The 22,974-nt window shown below is 41.2% G+C and overlaps 1 protein-coding gene across 1 annotated transcript in view; it reads left to right on the top strand.

The window, feature by feature from the left end:
- Nucleotides 1–22,974, top strand: part of LOC142666767 (deoxynucleoside triphosphate triphosphohydrolase SAMHD1-like) — a 45,443-nt gene that overhangs the window by 6,780 nt on the left and 15,689 nt on the right. The window contains exons 4-8 of the mRNA XM_075846951.1: nucleotides 13,451–13,611; nucleotides 18,950–19,065; nucleotides 19,142–19,212; nucleotides 20,733–20,909; nucleotides 21,894–21,994. Coding sequence (XP_075703066.1) covers nucleotides 13,451–13,611; nucleotides 18,950–19,065; nucleotides 19,142–19,212; nucleotides 20,733–20,909; nucleotides 21,894–21,994 — 626 coding nt within the window. The remainder of the gene's footprint in view (nucleotides 1–13,450; nucleotides 13,612–18,949; nucleotides 19,066–19,141; nucleotides 19,213–20,732; nucleotides 20,910–21,893; nucleotides 21,995–22,974) is intronic.

Genomic DNA, 22,974 nt, shown 5'->3' with positions numbered 1-22,974 from the left:
ATGTCTAACCAATGAGGAAATTCATCAATGTGATCTGGGGTCGTTGTATTGAAAATGTGTTTATGCCAACACTATATATTTCTGAAGATTCTTGAAACCCTTTTTCTGACCCAAATAATATTAATAATTTGTGGTAGTTAAAGGGGTTGTACAGGCACGAATAACTGATGACTTATCCACAGGATAGGTCATTAGTATATGATTGATTGGGTTTACGACACACGGACCCAGCACCGATCAGCTGCTCCGTGTGCCAGATGTTATGTAGGGTATGCAGTATTCGTAGCCTGAGGCAGATAGCTCCGATCACTGCATAGCGGCCATGCTTCAGAGCCGCGTCTCTTCTGTTCAGCTCCTGCAGCTCTGCCGCTATTCCATGACTAAAACCATCTGCTTCCGGCATGGACATCCGGCGCGAAGAGGCATCCGGTGCAGCAGATCGGTGCGGAGTCCGTGTGTCGGACCCCCACCGATCATACACTGATGACTTATCCTGTGGAAAGATCATCCATTGTCCGTGCTTGGGCAACCCTTTTTTAAATGGTGTGTGGATACAGATGCAATGAGGAGTGACTTATCAAAGATCCCCCAGCACTTCTGTTTATAGAAGTTTCTATGAGCAATTATGGAACTGGCATATGAACAAAGTAGGGCTGGACGATTTTGGTCCGTTCTGTGAAAGGCTGATCTGTGTCTGTCTTGATAGGGGTGTCTGCTCTGGAGTCTCTAGTCCATTCTGTGAATGGCTGGTCTGGGGTCTGTATTAAATGGGGGCCTGGGGGGTGTTTGCCCTAGAGTCTATGTTGAAGGGAGGGTCTTCACAAGGGTCTGTCTGGTCCATTTCCGAACAGATGGTCATGGGGGGGGTTTGCTCTGGTGATCCTTTGTTCTCCGTGCAGCCTGGCCTCCTGGGATGACGTTTCATCCCACGTGACTGCTGCGGCCAATTATTGAAGTCTGTAGTGGTCACATAAGCTGCATAGTCATCAAAGAAGGCCGGGCTGCACAGAGGATAAAGGGACACTTCGCTATGACAACGCCCGGGGGGTAAGTATTGGCTTTTTCCCTTGCTAGCACTGTTTTCCACAGCGGAAATCCTAACTGAAAATCTGCACCACGATTTGGTGTGTTTTTTTTTTTTTGTCCGGAATTCCCTGTGGATTCTAGGTTGGATACACTGCGTACTTTTACGCAGCGTAAACGAACCATGAGAACGTACCCTCAGAGTGCAATCACAGGTGGCAGATTTTGTTGCAGAAATTTCTGCAACTAAAAATCTGTTCCACTTATCTGACGGGAACTTGCAGAAATCCGTATACCTGTTGCAGAAACAACCACATTTAGCCTGTGTTCACGTTAAGGGGTTCCGCCAGAGGTTTCCGTCGGGTTAACCCCTTTACGGAAAGCAAATGTAAACTTCCTTTTCCCTCACCGTTGCACTCAATGGTGACTGAAACCTAGCTAATGGTTTTCATCTGTCACCGTTGTGACAGGGTTCCGTTGTTATTGACGGAATCGATAGCGCAGTCGACTGGGATTCTCAGATGTTTCTACCGCGGCAGTTTCAGCATTGGCAGGTAGTTTAGGTATTTTAAAGTGACAGGAAAAGGGGAATTGGAAAACATTGGTGTAGGGACTAAAAAAACTTTTTAATTTATTAATCCTAAAATATTCCAAAACCCAAAATTAATAAAATGTGTAGTAGCTGAGTAATATTTATACCCTAGAGCAGGGGTCTCAAGCACATGGGCCGCATTTGGCCCCTGAGGCTGTCATTTGCGGCTCGCGGGACACAGAGCCACTAGTATAGGCTCTGCTCCGGGACTCTGTGGAATCCCCAGACATCGCTGGCCATATATGGATACACTATGTCTGTGGCTTCCCCAGAGCCGGAGTTCCGGGCAAAGCGCTAGTATAGGCTCTGCTCCGGTATTCTGTGGATTCCCTTGACATCGCTGTCCATGTATGGACACGTGATATCTGTGGCTTCCGCAGTGCGGGCAGAGCGCTAGTATAGGCTCTTCCGGGACTCTGTGGAATCCCCTGACATTGCTGTCCACATATGGACAGCGATGTCTAGGGCTTCCCCAGAGCTGGACAGTGATGTCAGGAGCACACAGCTGGAGTCCCAGTAGGAGCGCTGTATGAACAGTGATGTCAGGAGCAGAGCTGGAATCCCAGGCAGAGTGCTAGAAGCGGCTCTGCTCCGGGACTCCAGCTTTGGGCAAGTCCCTGACATCATTGTCGCTATATGGACACTGATGTCAGTGGCTTCCCCAGAGCTCCGGAGCAGAGCCTATACTAGTGCTCCGCTCTGGGACACTGGGACACGGGCTCTGGGGTTGCCCCTGACATCACATTCAGGTCCATGAGGATCCCCTGACGTCACTGTGTATGGACAGTGACATCAGGGGCTCCACCAGCAGAGGAATCCCTGGCCAAAACGTCGGCAATGCTCTGGCTGGGGATTCCACTCCTGTCGGGAGCCCCCATGGAGCTATCTACTGGGGGGGGGGGGGGGGGTGTCGCAGCATCTGCAGAGGGCACTGTGGCAGTAGTGTGGTATTGTTGTAGTAGTGTGGTATTGTTGTAGTAATGTGGTATTGGTGTAGTAATGTGGTATTGGTGTAGTAATGTAGTAGTATTTTAGTAATGTAGTATTATTATAGTAGTTCAAATAACTAATTGATTAACAATAATTTTGTATGGTATCAAATTTGAATGTAATGCGGTCCGTCAACTTCACTTTTTTTTTCTATATGTGGCCCACTTACCCAGCCAAGTTTGAGACCCCTGCCCTATAGGATCGGATGGCTGGATGTCCCCAATTTGTATAGCCAGTCTTCCTTAATATAGCTTAAATAGGCGCTTCATTCCTGCGCAATATTTATTAGTAGATTTTAGCCGCAATATTGAAATTGGAATCCAGTCAAAGACAAATATTGACTTTGGTGAACTGGTCAAATATCTATTGTTTATCTTCTGTTATGTATTGATACAATGTTTATGCATCCGTGCAGTATTCCACTAAGGCCCTATTCACATCACGTCTGTGTTATCCGCTGAGCATCTACGCTGTAGCATTTTCTGTTCACGTCTTGTGGTTTTAAGGCGTGTACGTTTAGCATATACTTATATGTTGGTATACGTTTCTGTCCGTTTTTTTACCTAAAAAGTATACGAAGAAAGAAAAAAACTGATTTACAATATGTCAACAGATACAAACGTATAGCATTACGTTTGCATACGTCGTCCATTGAGATCAATGCTAAAAAAAATGATCCGTCGCATATACGTCTTTTTTGAAGTACAGAATAGCGTAGCGGACTACGCTTTTCAATACTTTCAAAAAAACAGTATCCTAACGTAAACCATGACAAACATAGACCAAACGGATGCTATTTTGGTCTACGTTTGACCCATTATAGTCTATATATACATAGAGCTATACGTTTCAATACTTTTTTAGTGTTTAGTGTATACGCCCGGCAGATGTCACAAACGCGATGTGAATGGGGCCTAAGCGGTATGTTATTTCTACTCCACGAAAAAGGACAGAACTGGTGTCCCAAGTGACAAAATATTCTAGTCTCTGTGTAATGTATGCAATACACACAGACTGTTGGCATTATTGTTTGCACTCTTACAGCATGAGAAACAACTATGATTATTAACAGTTCCCACAGGTAGGAAACATGTCAGAGCATCTGATGGTGATATACGTGGCGTATAACTGCTGCGCCCCAAACGTATGCTGCTAGTCATAACTGCGAGACAGATTGGCTAAAATCAACTAAACTAAATAACGGCGATCCCTAAACTAGCTGCCTATAACGTTCCATCTACTTGGTGATGGTTTTGATTATAGATGGTAAATTCTTGGAAGGTGAGGATAGCGGGAGTGGAAATACCTGTAGGACAGGGATGGTCATCCTCCTCTTTACCGTTATAAATGGACCGGTTGATTTGTGTTAGGGCCCATTCACACGAACGTCAATCTCGTCCGTGTGCTGTGCCTGGAAATCACAGCACACGGACCCGTTGATTTCAATGGGGCCGTCACACATGCAGGAGTTTTCACGCAGCGACAGTCCTTTGCGTAAAACTCACTTTATGTCCTATATTGGTGGGTTTTCACGCACTTGCGCGCCCATTGATGTCAATGGGTGCCTGAAACCCACGCACAGCACACGGATGCACATCCATGTGCTGTGCGTGATTTGCGCATCAATTCCATTAAAAAAAGAATGTGCTTTTGGAGTGCCTGAAAAACGCATGCCACTTGCAAAGCACAGATTAAATAACGCAACGCATACGGACCAGATTTATGCACGTTTTTTACGTGCGTAAATCTGTCACGCTTGTGTGAATGTAGCCTTAGACTTCATTCAAGATGTCAATATAAAACACATCTAACAATGAAAGGGGAATATGCAACATAGTGAGGGATGTGCAGTTACAATGTTAAAACGAAACCAGCTCAGCTGCTTACAGGAACCCGTTTTCGGCCCAAGGCCATTTAAAAACCGCCCAGCCAACAATTACAAGGTCACAAGAGAATCCTAGATAAGAGCACACTATAATTGATGTTTGCTTAGAAGATGTGCAAGTTTCCTTTGTTTGTTCTCACTCTTCAAAGGCTCCTTGTACAGAAAAACTGCACATCTTGGAATTTAGATCTAAAGGCTCTTTTACACGGGCCAATGATCAGGCAAAAGAGCGTTCACAGAACTGTCATTTCCAATAATCAGCCGATGAAGGATCGTATCGTTTTAAATACTGAAACTATTATCGTTGTCGGCAGCACAGCTTCCTGTGTAAAACGCAACCAATTGTAGTGCAGTTTTTCGGGTGGAATCTCCATTGCGGAAATACTGCTAGAAGAAAAAAATCACTTCCTCTGTTCTCTGTCATAGCGACGTGTCCCTCTGCTTGGTGTTCAGCCCGGCCTCCTGGGATGACTCTAGTCTAGTCCATGTGATCACTGCAGCGGTCACATGGAATACAGGCACCATCCCAGGAGGCCAGGCTGCGCTCAGAACAGGGGATCGTGTCGCTGTGACAACGTCCGGAGAAAGTATGACCCTTTTTATATTTTTAAAGTCCCTTTTTTTTAAATTTTTTTTTGATTTGCGAGTTCGCAACATTTGCCTATTTGCTGCTAGTTCTGCCTCGACATTGATCTCAATTGGGAAAACACGCAACAGAAGCGCAGCAATTCCGCAGCATAAATGGACATTCTGCGGATTAGGGAACCGCTCCGCAGGTCAATTTATGAGTGTTTTGTTGGCAATTTTTTCCACTGTGTGGATGAGATTTGTTGCAATCTCATCCACTCTGCTGCTACTGTAATACGCTTCGGATTTTCAGCAATGAAATCCGTTGTGGAAAATCTGCAGTGCTTACGCTGTGTGTCCCTACCCTTTAGAAGCTAAGCCCCCACCAGTTTTCTGAGAATAAATTATAAGGCTCTGTTCACATTAACATTGTGTCTTCGGTTTTATAACGGATCCTTTAACTGTGTATGTCAGAGTTCCAGTATTTGATGGTAAGAATAGTCCTGGTAAGTCAATGTAGCTACTTACCTGCAAATGCTGATGCTGCTGCAGAATCAACTGTAGCCTCTGGTGCCGATGTGTCCTCGCTCGTCCGACACGATGCAGGACCTGGGGCAGGAAGTGAGTGACGTCACAGCGTGATCTCTCGAGAACACGCTGTGTGTCTGTGCACTGCCAGAAGCTGGGCGTTGTGAAGAGAAGTGGATGATGCTGATTCGTCAGCATCATACACTCCCATTCACAACGCCCAGCTAGTAAAAGAAGTAAAAACGCCCAGATGTACGCACACAATACACGCCCAGATGTAACACACATAATACACGCCCAGTTGTATGCACGTAATACACGCCCAGTTGTACTTTAACTTTAAACACGCCCAGTTGTACTTAAGAAAGCCTCATTTGCATAAATATAAAAATGCTCATAACTTGGCCAAAAATGCTCGTTTTAAAAAAAAACAAATGTTACTCTTATCTACATTGCAGCGCCGATCTGCTGCAATAGGAGATAGGGGTTGCAAAATCTGGTGACAGAGCCTCTTTAAAGTGACAATGACAAGATTCGAGAATATCTAGGATGATAGATTCCTCATCATTAGCAGCGTGCACAAATTTTTGGCTAGTAGCAGAATAGAAGTCTAAATTTAGAGAAACAATACGAGTACAAACTGTGCCAGGTAGAAAGAAGGCTGGATATAATGGTACAGGAATGAGCTGCAAAGCAGATGGAGTTGTCAAATTTTTCAATAGCAAGGTTGTCCACACATAACGGAATTGCTGCAGAAAATTTCTGCAGAAATTCCACTGCGGAAAAACCGCACCATTTCCTGCGTTTCAAATGGTGCGTGTTTTGCTGCGTTTTTCTCAATGTTGGGAGATGGTGACATCTCCTCTGAAAAACGCAGCAATTCAGTCCACTATCCGCAGCAGGAATTGACATGCTGCGGTTCAAAAAATATGCATCGCAGGTGAATTTCTGCTTGGAAGTTTTACACCGAGGGTGGGTGAGATTTGTTAAATTTTACCCACTTTGCTGCTACTGTATTCTGCGTATTTTCTGGCCGCAATTCCGGATGGAAAATATGCAGCAATTCCGTTACGTGTAGATAAACCCTAAGAGATTCATACAGACCTATAAAGGCTGCTGTGATCTATTCACCGTCACTCAAAACCTATAAGGCCTCAATTAAAAGGGTTGTCCAGCAAAAAAGAATAATTTTTAAACCAGCTCACAGTGATGTGAAAGATAAAAAAACAAAACACTCATGCCTCACCGATTTCCACGCGCCCCCCCCCCGGTCTCTACTTCCTGCTGCAGCGATGATGTCCTGACGCAGCTTGCAGCAGGGCATAAAGACTGTTGGAGACCGGGCAGCCTCCGTATGGGAACAGTGGGGGATCGGTGAAGTGAGTGGCTTTCTTATTTTTTATTTTTTTTTGTACACCATTGTGAGCAAGTTTAAAATTTTATTTTTTATTCGCTAGACAACCCTTTTTTAAAGAGGTTATGTCATCGCAAACAACCCCTTTAACATGAGCACCACCACAGTAATCCGCTGATCCGAGAGCTTCGGCAAGATCCGCTGTCAAGTAGTCCTTTCCCATACAAGTCCAATCAATTACCAGCACCACCAGGGGTTTTCCAAATAGTGCACGTGAAAGAAAAGAAGCTGGAGTGCACAATAAGCTTCTCAAAATTGTATTATATTTCTAACCCCCCCTCACCGCTCTACGTTGGTCCTGATCCTCAGACATTTAAAAAAATTCCAAGTGTGAAATCCCCTTATCCCCCACTGGAAGAAAACGCACGGGCATTGCACTTCCTTCCTACAGAGGCGTTATGCAAAGCAAAGTATCATCAGGTTCATTCCAGGGCTGTAGAGTCGGGGGTCCGTTTTTGGTGGAGTTGGAAGAAATGTACTTTCCATGTTTGTTCCCTATATAATTTTCATGGGAATTTCGAAAAGATGTGAATCCTAAAAATGTTATGTTCCATCAATCCAAGTCCCCTAATTCTAAAAACTGTGATCCTTTAGATGTTCTAGCGGCGATAGAAAATCAGTTATCCGCTTTCTATAGTTCTCCCCTTTCCCTTACATGGGCCGTGTAAACGAGCGCCGATCAACGTTAATGATTATTAACGTATGGGTATGAGCGTTTGTTACTATGATCACTCGTCTCCATACATTTCTATAATGTCAGCAGCACGTCTCCCTGTTTACACAGGGAGATGTGCTACCGACAACGATAATATTTTAGGCAGCTAAAACGATAAGATCAGCAGATGAACGAGCGTTTGGCTGTTCATCAGCTGATCGTTGCCCTGTTTACACGCGTTTCGACACAGGACATGTGTCTTCGTCAGGCCAAGGAAGAACAAACAGTACAAAAAGACTTCTTAAATACAAAACCAAACATGATTACACAAATCCAGAACAGCCCAAAAAAACAGCGAACGCAGAGCTCATGGAGAGAGCAGCTGTCAGTGACGTCATCATATAAACAGATGTTAATGCAGAACTCGTAAATTAGCCAAAAACAAACATAGTAACTGATTAATGATGCATTACCAATGCATCATTCTGTTAATACATGTTAGGGTATGTGCACACACACTAATTACGTCCGTAATTGACGGACGTATTTCGGCCGCAAGTTCCGGACCGAACACAGTGCAGGGAGCCGGGCTCCTAGCATCATACTTAGGTACGATGCTAGGAGTCCCTGCCTCGCTGCAGGACAACTGTCCCGTACTGTAATCATGTTTTCAGTACGAGACAGTTGTCTTGCAGCGAGGCAGGGACTCCTAGCATCGTACATAACTATGATGCTAGGAGCCCGGCTCCCTGCACTGTGTTCGGTCCGGGACTTGCGGCCGAAATACGTCCGTCAATTACGGACGTAATTAGTGTGTGTGCACATACCCTTAGCTGTGCAAAAATGGAAAGTAAAAAAAACCGGGTTACACAATGATACAATAGATAGATAGATAGATGGATAGATAGATAAATACTTTATCCCCAAGGGGAAATTGGTTTACAGTTGTAACTCCCATTTTCAGTACATATTATACAACTCAATACAGCTTACAACAACAACATATAATATAATATATATTAAAAAGCATCATCACACACTATAAAGACATATTATAAAGTGCAATAGCTTTTGGCATAATTGATCTTTTAAATCGTTCAATGTGCGCGGTCGAGCCGTGGAGAGCATAAAAACAGAGAGACACACAAAAAAAACAGCATTTATGAGTAGCAATTAACAATTTAAAAGTAATTGTGTTATATTTTCATGTATCCTAGTTATATCCACAAGAGGAGTAACGCAGCAGTGGAGACGATCAAGCCGTTAGCCAACGGCACAAAAAATTTCCCGTAGTTATGGCAACGGAGCAGGGACGGGAGCAAAGGGCCAAAAAGAAGGCGGAAAAACAAGGTAAACAGTATAAGCTCCCCAAGAGGAAAAAGAAGAGAGATGAAGCGATGAGACCATGAATAGGTGAGTGTGCACAAGGAAAGACATATAGTGGAGGGGAGAGAATGAAAATGAATAATAAAAAAAGTTGCTGAATAATAAAATGGTCTCCAAGATATTGTCAAGGGGTGATATGTTACAAAGTGTGGCTGAATTGATAAAATAAAATTTTGGAATGAAATAATGAATAAAAAATATGAATGAACAAAAAACTGTGTACATTATTAAGGCAAATGGAGAATAAAGATAAAAAAAATATAATAATAATAAATAGTAAAAAAAAAATTATATATATATATATATATATAATGAAAAATAATAATACATAAAGTGCTAAGCATGACCTAAAAAGATAAAATACAGTGACTTAAAAATGTATATCAAAATAATATACTACAACATGTGTAGAAACAGTCAAAAATCATGAATAAAGAACAGGCGGAATCGATCAACATGTGAATTAATGTGTTGAGGGTTTAATCCAGTGAGGATTCAGATAAATCATTGAGGCCAGTGGGTTGTAAACAGGAGAGGTTAAATATCCAGAAATGTTCTCTCTGTTTTAATCTAGTAAAACAATCGCCATATGAAGGGGGGATGTATTCTATTGGGGTGACTAGGATATTACTAAAATCACTATTGTGCACTGTGATGTAATGACGAGACACACTATGTTTCATAAATCCAATTTTCACATTAGATCTACGCTTGTTGATCCTACATCTCAATTGTTGTGGTTCTTACCACATATTGTAGATTGCAAGGACACTAGCAAGAATAAGGGAGGGGGGATTGTGTGAGGACACCAGAGAGAGTGTGTCTACCCCAAATTTGCAGCATAAAGCAATGAGGTTGCTTTACCAAATTGACCATGCTGCAATTTTGGAAACTGCTCCCTCTATTGACCAGCACATGGAAATGTTATAAATTAGAATCTAACCTGACTTGTGAAAAAATTAAAACCATCACTTAAATAATAAATTGTTTAACTAAAAAAAAATAATAATAATTTCTAGCGACACATCCCCTTTAAGATGTAGGATCAACAAGCATACATTTAGGGAGAACATTGTATTGTACAGATGATATATTGATTATCTGTTTTTATATTTGGAAGGGGAATGAAACAGGCAATATCCTTTATTAACTTTTTAACTATTAATGACTTTGGTCTGACTTTTACCCACAAATATTCCTCCTCTATTGATTTCTTAGATCTGATCATTAACAAAGATGAAAAGAGGCTGTTTACCACTAATACACATTTTAAAACTGTTGACGTCAACAGCTATTTAGATTTTAAAAGTGCGCACCATCCCTCCTGGCTCCGCAACATACCATTTGGGCAATTCAGGTGCATTAGAAATAATTGCTCTAGCAACAAGCAATTTCATTCAGAATGCACCATTTTTAAGGAGAAACATTTTCCACACAGTCTAATAAAAGGAACTATGTATAAAGCATCCAAACTCACACAGGATTCATGTATTATACCCTCCAATAGAATAATAAAAAATAAAAAAAGTGACGATTCCAACCATTTTGGGTACAATTGTATTACTACATATAATCCTGGAAGCAGAGCTTGTTTGAACTGTTTAAAAAACATTGGCATATCCTAAAAAGCGACCCATATCTGAAAGGAATTCTCCCTGATAAACCTTAAATCACGTTCAGACGGTCCCAAACGTTACACAACCTATTAGCACCCAGTAGATTGCGGAATATAGGCATGAAAACACACAATACACTTCCTCCTATTTGTGGTTCTTTCCGCTGTGGACATCAGAGATGTATGTGTTGCACCAATATCACACATGGTTGCAAAACCTTCATGTCCTCTACAACTAGCAAATCTCTTCCAATAAAATCACTCAACTGTAGTAATAATTGTGTTATATATTTGCTTAAATGTCCTTGCAATCTACAATATGTGGTAAGAACCACAACAGCGTAGATCTAATGTGAAAATTGGATTTATGAAACATAGTGTGTCTCGTCATTACATCACAGTGCACAATAGTGATTTTAGTAATATCCTAGTCACCCCTATAGAATACATCCCCCCTTCATATGGTGATTGTTTTACTAGATTAAAACAGAACATTTCTGGATATTTAACCTCTCCTGTTTACAACCCACTGGCCTCAATGATTTATCTGAATCCTCACTGGATTAAACCCTCAACACATTAATTCACATGTTGATCGATTCCGCCTGTTCTTTATTCATGATTTTTGACTGTTTCTACACATGTTGTAGTATATTATTTTGATATACATTTTTAAGTCACTGTATTTTATCTTTTTATGTCATGCTTAGCACTTTATGTATTATTAATGCATTAATATATATGTGTATGTGTGTGTGTGTATATATATATATATATATATATATATATATATATATATATATATATATATATATAATAAATTTTTTAATTTATTTTTTTTCTATTTGCCTTAATAATGTACACAGTTTTTTGTTCATTCATTATTTTATTTTATCAATTCAGCCACACTTTGTAACATATCACCCCTTGACAATATCTTGGAGACCATTTTATTATTCAGCAACTTTTTTTATTATTCATTTTCATTCTCTCCCCTCCACTATATGTCTTTCCTTGTGCACACTCACCTATTCATGGTCTCATCGCTTCATCTCTCTTCTTTTTCCTCTTGGGGAGCTTATACTGTTTACCTTGTTTTTCCGCCTTCTTATTTTTGGCACCCTGCAGCTTCCGTCCCTGCTCCATTGCCACAACTACGGGGAAAATGTGTGTGCCGTTCGCTAACTGCTTGATCGTCTCCACTGCTGCGTTACTCCTCTTGTGGATCGAACTTGGATACGCGTAAATATAATACAATTACTTTTAAATTGTTAATTGCTACTCCTAAATGCTGTTTTTTTTTTGTGTGTCTCTCTGTTTTTACGGCTCAACCGCGCACATTGTATCATTGTGTACCCAGGTTTTTTGACTTTACATTTTTGAACCTCTTGCATGTATTGACGGAATGATGCATTGTTAATCAGTTACTATGTTTGTTTTTGGCTAATCTACGAGTTCTGCATTAAAGAGGCTCTGTCACCACATTATAAGTGGCCTATCTTGTACATGATGTGATCTGCGCTGTAATGTAGATAACAGCAGTGTTTTTTATTTAGAAAAACGATCATTTTTGTCGGAGCTATGACCTATATTAGCTTTATGCTAATGAGTTTCTCAATGGACAACTGGGCGTGTTTTACTATATGGCCAAGTGGGCGTTGTACAGAGGAGTGTATGACGCTGACCAATCCATGACCAATCAGCGTCACACACTTCTCTACATTCATCTACACAGCACTAGCGATATAGCTATATCGCTATGTGCAGCCACATAAACACGCTATAACATTACTGCAGTGTCCTGACAATGAATATACATTACCTCCAGCCAGGACGTGATGTCTATTCAGAATCCTGACACTTCTGAATCTTTTCTGTGAGATTTCCAGCAAGGCAAATGTAATCTCGTTTTAAAAGACAGTTTACATCGTAATCTCGCGAGATTACGTTTGCCTTGCTGGAAATCTCACAGAAAAGATTCAGAAGTGTCAGGATTCTGAATACATATCACGTCCTGGCTGGAGGTAATGTATATTCATTGTCAGGACACTGCAGTAATGTTAGTGTTTGTGTATGTGGCTGCACATAGCGATATAGCTATATTGCTATATGCTGTGTAAATGAATGGAGAGAAGTGCATGACGCTGATTGGTCAGTCATACACTTCTCTGTACAACGCCCACTTGGTCTAAAGTAAAACACGCCCACTTGGGCATTAAGAAACTAATTAGCATAAAGCTAAAAATCGCTCATAAAGTGGTAAAAATAGATCGTTTTTCTAAATAGAAAGCATTACTGTCACCTACGTTACAGCGCCCATCTCCTTGTGTAGGAGATAGGGCAACTTATAATGTGGTGACAGAGCCTCTTTAAAGAGGAGAAATCACACAGCACTGAACCACCAAAGGGGTGCACGCCTCTTCAGAACCCGGTCCAAGGTCCCCAATATCAGACAGAAAAACGGACAAGGAGGCAGCACTTCCAAAAATGAGAAACGCATGGGTGATTAAAGGTTTTTCATTTTTGGAATTGCTGCCTCCTTGTCCGTTTTTCAGTCTCTTTAAAGAGGCTCTGTCACCAGATTATAAGTGCCCTATCTCCTACATAATCTGATTGGCTCATGTTTTTAAAAAGGAGTCTTCCAACTTTATTTCGATTTATTTTAAAATCCAAATGGCACAAAGGGGTGGTTGTATCAAAAGATAGCTTACGCGTTTCGGACAAGTCACACGTCTTTACTCATGGCATATAATGAAACATATATTTGTTTTTAAATGTTCTTTTTTTCACTTTAGGTCTTCAATGATCCGATACATGGACATATTGAGTTACACCCCTTGTTGGTCTGTATTATAGACACTCCTCAGTTCCAGCGTCTGCGATATATTAAGCAGCTTGGCGGCTGCTACTATGTGTTTCCGGGAGCTTCCCACAATAGATTTGAGCACTCCATTGGGTATGTGACTATTTTCTGTTCTTTTGCCATACATTTATCATGTTGTGTTCTTCAGGACGAGCATTGATTTACGGTTTCTATCCACAAATGTTGAGTGGGGTCCCTGTTTTTAAGATTGATTATTTTCCCACTGCTGTTGCACTTTTAAAGGGTTGTCTCACGAAGGCAAGGCAAAGGATGACTACTCTCCGCTGTTACTGCACTAAAAGGTTGAGAATGGATGCATATGATAATGACATCACTGACTTAGGTTGCTTAAAAAAATAAAAAGTCTGAATACTGCTTTTGACAGGACCGAAAACTGCAGCCTGACATTTTTCAGTCCAGACGTACACTGTTAAATTTCTATATATTTTTTCCCCCTCTTGAGTTATACGTTTAAGTGCATTAAAAAGGTATACTTCAACTGTATGGAAAAAAACAGGCCATAAAAAGGTTCATAGGATAGGTGATAAATATCTGATCGGTAGGGCTCCGATTACTGGGATCCCCACCGATCCCAAGAACAGGCTTACCTGGCGGTCCCTTTGTGCCCTGTTTGAATGGAGTGGTACTTCTCGGCCAACTCATGTTTTATGGGGCTGCTGGATGCTATCTCAATTGTCAAGATTTTGAAATAGACTTTAACCCTTTCCCGACCCATGGCAAAACAATGTCATGGAGCCGGGGATTGAAGTTTGGAGCTGGCTCACGTTCTGAGCCTTCTCTATACCCTGCAGATGTCCGTTACATATCACAGCTGACACGCTGCTCTAACGGCCAGGAACGGCGATCGCGTTCCTGTCCGTTTCACTACTTAAATGCCGTGTTTAATAGCGACCGCTGCATTTAAACCGTTAGAGGGCGGCCCCCTCCGACAGCCCATCGGCTGCGATCGAGGGGCGCCGTTGGTTGTCATGGCAGCCCAGGGGCCTAATGAAGAACACCCAGGTCTGCCTTCTGTCTGCCTCTGCTAAGCCATGCCTCCAGCAGGGCTTAACAGAAGCCTGTAAAAATGACAATATATTGCAATACATTAGTATTGCAGTGTATTGTACCAGCAATCAAACGATAAAAAGAATAACCTTTTTTTTCTACATTTTTATTGTTTTTACACTCCTGAAAAATGTATAAGTGAAAAAAAACCAAAACATTTTCCCGTGAACGTTGTAAAAAAGAAAAACCAACAAACCATTTAAAACACGAGAATCGTTGGTTTTTGGTCACCTTCGTGCTAAAAAATGTTTTTTTTTTATAAAAATTGATCAAAAAATGGTACCAATAAAAACTACAAAAAAACTTGTCCTGCAAAAATAAGCCCTCATACCGCTCTATTGATGGAATAATAAAAAAACGTATAGCTTTCGGAATGTGGTAAAACAAAACAATGTTTTGTGTTTTTTTTTTTTTGTTTTTTTTTTTTATTAAATAGTTTTTACTTTGTAAGTAGTCGTTTTTACCGCATGGTGAAAGTCTTGGGAAAAAAACCTCAAATCGTCCATTGTTTTTTGGGGTTTTGTTTTTAATGCCACCCATTTTTTAGTTTCCCGGTACATTATCTGGTACTTTAAGTGGTGCCAATAGAAACTGCATCTCATCTCCCCCTGCCCCCCCCCCCCCCAAGCACACACCGCAGAAAATAATCCCTCACACCCCTCTATTGATGGAAAAATAAGGTTATGGCTCTTGGAAAGCGGAAAGTGAAAAATGAAAACATAAGAATGAAAAATGTCTGGACCTTTTAAAGGTTTAATGAACCTGAAAAATATATTCCTATAAGGAGACCACTAATGGTTACGATCTAAGTTTTCCTCAAATCCTACGTGCAAATCAAATAGATTTTCTCCCCCAGACCTTTTTAGATTGTTGGCAAACAAATGATTATACAATAAGACTTTGGGGGGTGGTCCGCAGACATGCTGCTCGTTCTTATGTATTCTAGAGGAGTAGAAGATAGATCACAGTATTTAGGTTGGAAGAATATGGGGAGCTCATCCAGGACAACGATCTGGACCCTCTGCTTGTTTATTTGATATGGCCACGTTGTCTCGAGCTGGAATACAGGGTACACGTTCCTAAGTCTGGGAGACCATCGTAGCATCTAGTAGCTGCCCATTGTGGAGCGAAGTTCAGCAAAAAACTGACGATAGGGCTCTGTTTACTTCTGCCTCGTGGCTCCTTCTCTAGGATGCACAACAGATATGCTGAGCTCTTAGTGGAGGAGTTCAGTCAGGTGGACACCAGTGGAGAGGATATGGAGGATCTTCCTCACCAGCACAGTGAGCAGCCATGAGGCAGCCCCAGCACAGGGACGTAAGGAGACGGTGGGAATCGCACAGCGGTCAGCTGAGCCCACATTGTCTGATGATTTAAAAGCAGTTAATCACTGTTGGGCTTCTGCGACTGTGAAAATAGAACAGAAGTGACACAAGGTCTCTTCCCTGTGGCATGATCTGCAGAAACTAAGGGAGAATGGTGGGAGTGGAGAGTCGTGTCAGTGAGGTGGAAGATAAGCTGCCAGTGTTACAATCTGATTCCCGCAGACATGAGCAGCAACTTACCGCACTCCTGACTAAACGGATGATTTGGAAACGTCTATGACTAAATAATGTTAGGATCCTTGGGCTGTCTGAGAAAACTGAATACGGGGTATTGAGCACTGGCTTAGAAATATATTTGTCTCAGAAGTCTTGTTACCATTATATGCAGTGAAGAGGGCCTATAGGGGCTCGACCCGTCCTTTACCGCAAGGTGCTACTAAAGCTGCTACGCTATAAAGATGGATGCAATTCTCAAAACTGCCAGAAACTGAAGATACTTCACCATTCACCATTGACTGACATCGACTGGCTTTTTATATATATATATATATATATATATATATATATATATATATATATAATATTTTTATTTTTTTTTATTTCTTGGCTGAGGTGCAGAAGAAGAGGGTACAGTTCCAAAATGTGGAACATCGCCTACATACCCTAGAAATCTTGTATTTCATGTTCCATACAGCAATACTCGTATTCCATGAGCAACACCTGTGTCAGGACAGACTGGAGCTTCTGAGACTGGCTGCTTCATATCTCCTAGCCCATGAGCTCAGGTGTCCTTTAAAAAGCGGGAGATCCACAGTTGACTCTGACTCTTTATCTGGTTCATTGTTCCATATCTAGGTTACAGGAAGGACTTGTGCCCCGGCCTGTCTGACACTTTCGTATGTGTGGTGTTTTGGTTTTTTTTTTTCATTGTTCCAGCCCAGCATGATCCACAGCAAAGTGTGATTGTGCAGTGAATGAAGCTGGGCTAGAATAATGAGAAGTGTATGACGCTGATTGGTCAGCGTCATACACTCCTCTGTACAACGCCCAAAGTAAAAACGCGCCCAGTTGGGCATTAAAGTAATTCGCATAAATCTAAAATTGCTCATAACTTGCTAAAAAAAACAAATGTTTTTCTAAATAAAAACCACTGTTATCTACATTACAGCACCGATCAGATTATGTAGGAGATAGAGCACTTATAATCTGGTGACAGAGACTCTTTAAAGGCATGGTGTTGCCCTAAAAACATGTTTTTTTAAAAAAAATTAAACATTTAGTGTGTGGGTGATTAAACATTGTTCAAATTTATTTTTTTTTTTTGGCACGAGCCATGTAATATTATAAATTATTTCTAATTTATAATACTACCCATTTTTGGCCACTAGATGTTCCCAAAATTGCAGCATTGCAACATTGGGTTAAAAGCCCTCGCTCTAGTGAGCTCTCAGCATCCCCCCCTCCTTTATCCTGGCTAGTGCCGGGATAAACGAGGGGTTTGAAAGGTTTAACCTGCTACACTGCGTGTCGCCATTTTTTGAGGTAACCCACAGTGTAGTAGGTTTACATATAGTAGTAAACACACACAAACACTAACATACATTGAAATCTCTTACCTGCTCCTGCCGCCGCGGCTCCCTCTGGCCCGTCCGCTCCGTTTGCTGCCGCTGTTCCATGTGCACAAGTCCGGAAGCCGCGACCGGAAGTAGTAATATTACAGTCCGGCCGCGACTTCCGGTCCACAGGAAAATGGCGCCGGACGGCGCCAATTTCGAATAGGACTGTGTGGGAGCGGCGCATGCGCAGTTCCCACACAGACGCCGTACACGGACGTGAATGGGACGGGAGCCGTTCACAGTCCCTATGGGACTGTGGCTGCCGTACTCCATGTCTGTGTGTGTCGTTAATCGACACACACAGAAATGGAACAAAAAATGGCAGCCCCCATAGGGAAGAAAAAGTGTAAAAATAAGAAAAAGTAAAACACAAACACACAAATGAATAAAAACGTTTTTATTAAAGCACTAACATCTTTAACATATAAAAAAAATTATTTGCCATGACACTGTTCCTTTAACATAGTTAGCTGGAATGTGCATGGTTTGGTAGATCCGGCTTCGCGGTTATGAACTTCCTACGCGCTTACATGCCGGCCATTATCTGTCTGCAGGATACCCAAATGGATGATGACAGATGGAATTTTTTTTATAGGTCGTGGATAAGCCGTGCCTTCCAGTCTACATATAATAACTATGCTAGGGGGGGTTAGTATTTTGGTACACAGGGCTAGCCCTTTTGAATATATGACTGCAAAAGTATATCCAGAGTAGATATTTATGTCTTCATTGGAAAATATTTATTGGTCCCTATTTACATAGCACACCCATACACCAGCAGGATTCTCTGGACAGTGATGATACATATTCCATGCCAGCAGTTTCTATTGTCATGCTATGGGATTTGAATAATGTAATTCAGCCATACTGGGATAGGCTGCGCTCGGAGCATGTTGTGGAGCAGAATTTATTGACACCCCTCCTTGGTAGTTACTAAAGGAATTGTCGCTCTTTGATCTCTAGCGTGTTCGCCATTCGGGGTGCGATAATTCTCATGCCACTCCAGATCACGTGATGCACTATCGCGTATTGACTTGGCCCTGGGGGACGGATAGTGTTTTACAACCACTAAATTCCATGGAATATTTGCCATGATTCTTGTCAGACCACTCTCTCTTCCGAAAAATGCAGATCAGAAACGAAGCGGCTCAGCGCTCACACAAGTGCTTCTGCAAACGTTGTTTAAGCGATTGGTGGGGTCTCAGCGCTCCGACCCCCGCCAATCAAAACTTCTGACGTGTCACTGACATATTAGAAGTTTTCTGAAAGTTTAGTTACCCTTTAAGACTAGACATTACAGCACAATATGGAGTCCATGGCCATTCTTGAGCTGTGTTTTTCTCTCTCCTCCAAAAATGGATCTAGCGGACATTCGCAGTTTTGTAGCTCATACGATTTTATTTTGTATTTTTTTTTAAACAGTGTTGGTCACCTGGCTGGATGCCTCGTACGGACCTTACATGAAAGACAACCAGAGCTGCGAATAAATGAGCGAGATATATTGTGTGTTCAGATTGCTGGCCTGTGCCATGACTTGGGTAAATATCATCCAAATGTGTAATACTTTATCCAGTCGAATGTCTCATAAGGCCTTATAGAACGTTTTTGTTTTAGGTCATGGACCATTTTCTCATATGTTTGATGGAAGATTCATGCCTCTTGCATGTCCACAGAAAGAGTTTAAGGTTTGTCACTGCTGACCTCCTTCTTTACTTGCCTGACTCCTCTATTGTTGACTTCTGACAATGACTTGGAACTTGACATGCCCGTTTTGTTTTATAAAGATGCGACCAAATACATTTAAAAAAGCAAGGGAGAGAGTGCTTCATGATGTAGTAATTTAGAAAATAAGTTAGTAGAGCGTCCGAGCACAAGACCTATAAGAGCCAATAGCGGATCAGCTTCTGCTATTTCGCCCCTCTGGATGCATGATATTGTGGCGATCTGAAAAGGATATCAATTGTTTGGCAAAATGTGGTTCCTGAAGAAGTTCTGCGTGCGTGCGTGTGTGTGTGTGCGTGTGTGTGTGTGTGTTTCAAATTTTTAACAGGTTGCCTGTTTTGTGGACAAAAACAGGTGCCGGGAGGAGGGGGGTTGCGGTGTATCACACCATGGAAAATTATTCTAATATTAAAATAAAACAATTACGATATTCCGAAATACATCCTATATTAAAGGGGACTCTAAATAAGGAAATTCCCTGTCCAGAATGTTTGTGTAGATTTCCACACTATGTATATAATTGCCTAAGCGTACATACCTACCTACCCACACACATTACACTCGCCCATTACGTCCAGACGTCTATGCGCACGAGATCCTTAGCGTGCTCAGCCCATTTAGTAAAGCTGTGCACTATTAGAAGGGTGGAGGATAGTGCGGAGTGCGCAGTAAGCCACGACAAATCTCCAGGCTAATAGACAGATATGGTATCCGGACCGAGCTCAGTACGTAAATACTGCACCAGAACCAAGCTCGGTACATAAATACAGCAACACAACAAATCTCTGCATAAATACAGCACCAGAACCAATCTCGGTACATATATACAGCACCACAACAAATCTCAGTACATAAATACAGCACCAGAACCATGCTCAGTACATATATACAGCAGCAGAACTAAGCTCCGTACATAAATACAATACCAAAATCATGCTCGTTACATATATACAGCAGCAGAACCAAGCTCAGTAAATATATATACAGCACCAGAACCAAGCTCAGTACATATATACAATAATATCATACACTGTGCCCCCGAATATAATAGTGCTACATACTGTGCTCATGAATAAAATTGTGTTAAACGCTGTAAAGTAATGCACCACACACCGTGCCCCCGTAGATAGTGCCCCTCATAGAGCTCCCTATAAATAGTGCCCCTCGTAGAGTCCCCTGTACATAGTGCCCCCTGAGGTGTTCCCTGTAGTTAGTGCCTCTATATAGTCCTCCCCTGTAGTTCGGGAACCCTATATAGTCCTCCCTTGTAATTAGTGTCCCTGAACGCCTGTCCACCTCATCTTGCCCACTGTAGTATTAACTGGATTACTAATAGAGTTGGAAGAATTTCCTTTTTAAAGAGCTGGATCAAGTACCTTTCTTTCAAATAAATGAAAGTTTTTATCTTTTTGTCATTATTTGGCAGTGCAATATAGAAACTTTTTCGTGTTCAAATGTACAAGATTCTAAAATTTATTTTCAGCATGAAGAGGCTTCTGTAAAGATGTTTGACCATCTTATTAAATCCAACAAGCTGGAGGACGTAATGAAAAGTTATGGCCTTGTTTTACCTGAAGACCTGAAATTTATTAAGGAGCAGATAGCCGGACCTCTACCTCCTGAAGATGAGGAGTGTTTCGATTCTAGTCAGAACACATCCGTAAGTATAAAACTTTTTTTTTCCGACAAAATATTTGGTATTTTGATTCACACTCACACTCTGGGGACGAACAATCGAACGCTCGATTCCTATAGGTAGCCGACCCGTGCTGCCTTGTTGATTGGCGCTTGTTTTCACTGCCCATATAGGGCCGTGTAAAAGGACCCTTAATCATAAGAGAATCTCACCAATAAATTGAATGCAAAGTTATACTAAATATTTTAACTACATCTGAAGTATTGAAACTTTTTGGAAATCTGTATTATGTTTTACCATTGACAGAAACCGTATATCTATCCATTTTTTCCATCGTTTTGGCATTGATTATCGGTTTTCCTGATTCTCACATTGTGCGAACACATCAATGGGGAATCCATCAGCCCAATATGGCCATACACATTAGAGCAGTATTCCCATTTTACGAATGTATGATATATCTGCAGGAAATGCCATAAATACCTGATAGATGAGGGTCCCAAAACTGGAACTGTCACTTATTTGGAGACTAGGGTTCCGTGACCCCAATTTGCAGATTCAGCGTGGCTAACAGCAGCTGCTTTTCCATTTTAAAGAATACAAATAATCCTATGTTTAACGCTGCCCATACGCCGAAGATAAATGTCAGCCAAAATAGCAGATTTTGGTTATTTCGGACAACCAACCTTTTTAAAATAATACGCGAACTATCGTTCGTGATGGCCAACTACTGACTGCCGACAATGTGATTTGTTAATTTGGACTTCTTTTGTCCGTGGTCGGCTGAAAATACAAGTGTCTGGCCAGATTTCGGCCGATCAATTTCCATTTTGCGCAAACTCACTCAGGTTTGTTTGTTTTTGTAAACTGACTTCCTGATTGGTCAGTTTAGTCTGGCATGTTGCTGGTGCCATTGATCGGCTGCAATTCTGGCCAATCAAAATCTTCTAGGCCATTTTAGACATGCCTGTCTTTTTTTATTTTATTTTTTCTAATTTTTTCTTTCAGTGGCCTTATGAAGGTCGGCAGGAAGACAAAAGATTTCTTTATGAGATTGTGGCCAACAAACACAATGGCATTGATGTGGATAAATGGGACTACTTTGCCAGGTACCTGCTGTCTTGTGTTAACTGATTATTAAACAGCTAAAAATAGTTTTCATGTGGTTTTTTTTGTACCTATTTTTTTTGTTTTGTATAAAACCTTGTGTGCATACCTGAATCTCGGGTAGTAATTAGGCATTCGTTCGACTACCCAAAAAAGAGCCTAAATTTCTCATGTATGTACATTTTAGTTTCATTAATTAGATTTAAGTCCGTAGAAGAGAAATGCATCTTTATGTTGTAGCCATTTTTTTAAAACGATCATGGGCTGCCTAATTGGAGATACACATTTTTGTTCTTGTATTAACAGTACAGCAGCGTGGGTGGGTGCCTTTATGGCATCTGAAATAAATTGTAGTTCTGAACTGGGTTCAGTTTTTCCTGAAGATACCTGGATTAAAGCTTCAAATTGGGCCGCAAAACACTCTAAATTTGTAAATCATACTGAATTAATGCGGAAAATTGACCTGCGGTGGTATTTAACACCTTCTAGACTAGCGCATATCATCACGGGTTCTTCTAAACTTTGTTGGAGAGGTTGTGGACAAATAGGATTTCCTTTACATATGTGGTGGTCGTGTCCATCAGTGTCTGGCCTTTGGGTTCGGGTATTTACACTTATTTTGGAATTCGTAGAGGTTCCTGTGCCGTTATCCCCTGCCATAGCAATTTTGGATATTAATCTGGAGGAAATAGATCGGCTAGATAGATTAATTATTCATCATATTCTTATAGCCACTAGAATGGCCATCGCACAATCTTGGAAATCTCCGATTTCCCCCTCTATCCAGGAGGTCATTAGAAGAGTTAATAGCCAATGTTATCATGAAACTTATTTAGTTTCTGATTTAGTTCTTCATGGTCGGAATGTGAAGAGATGGAATTCTTGGACTCATTCAAAATACTATATTTAATTATGATCTTAAATGGCTAATTTGAGATGTGTTTTACTTATATGGAGTGTCATTCTAATACGAACAGTATTG

The sequence above is a fragment of the Rhinoderma darwinii genome, chromosome 13, assembly GCF_050947455.1.
Source record: "Rhinoderma darwinii isolate aRhiDar2 chromosome 13, aRhiDar2.hap1, whole genome shotgun sequence".
In the NCBI taxonomy this organism is placed as follows: domain Eukaryota; kingdom Metazoa; phylum Chordata; class Amphibia; order Anura; family Rhinodermatidae; genus Rhinoderma; species Rhinoderma darwinii.
Note: the sequence above shows the minus strand (reverse complement) of the source record. Positions and strands in the feature narration are given on the sequence as shown.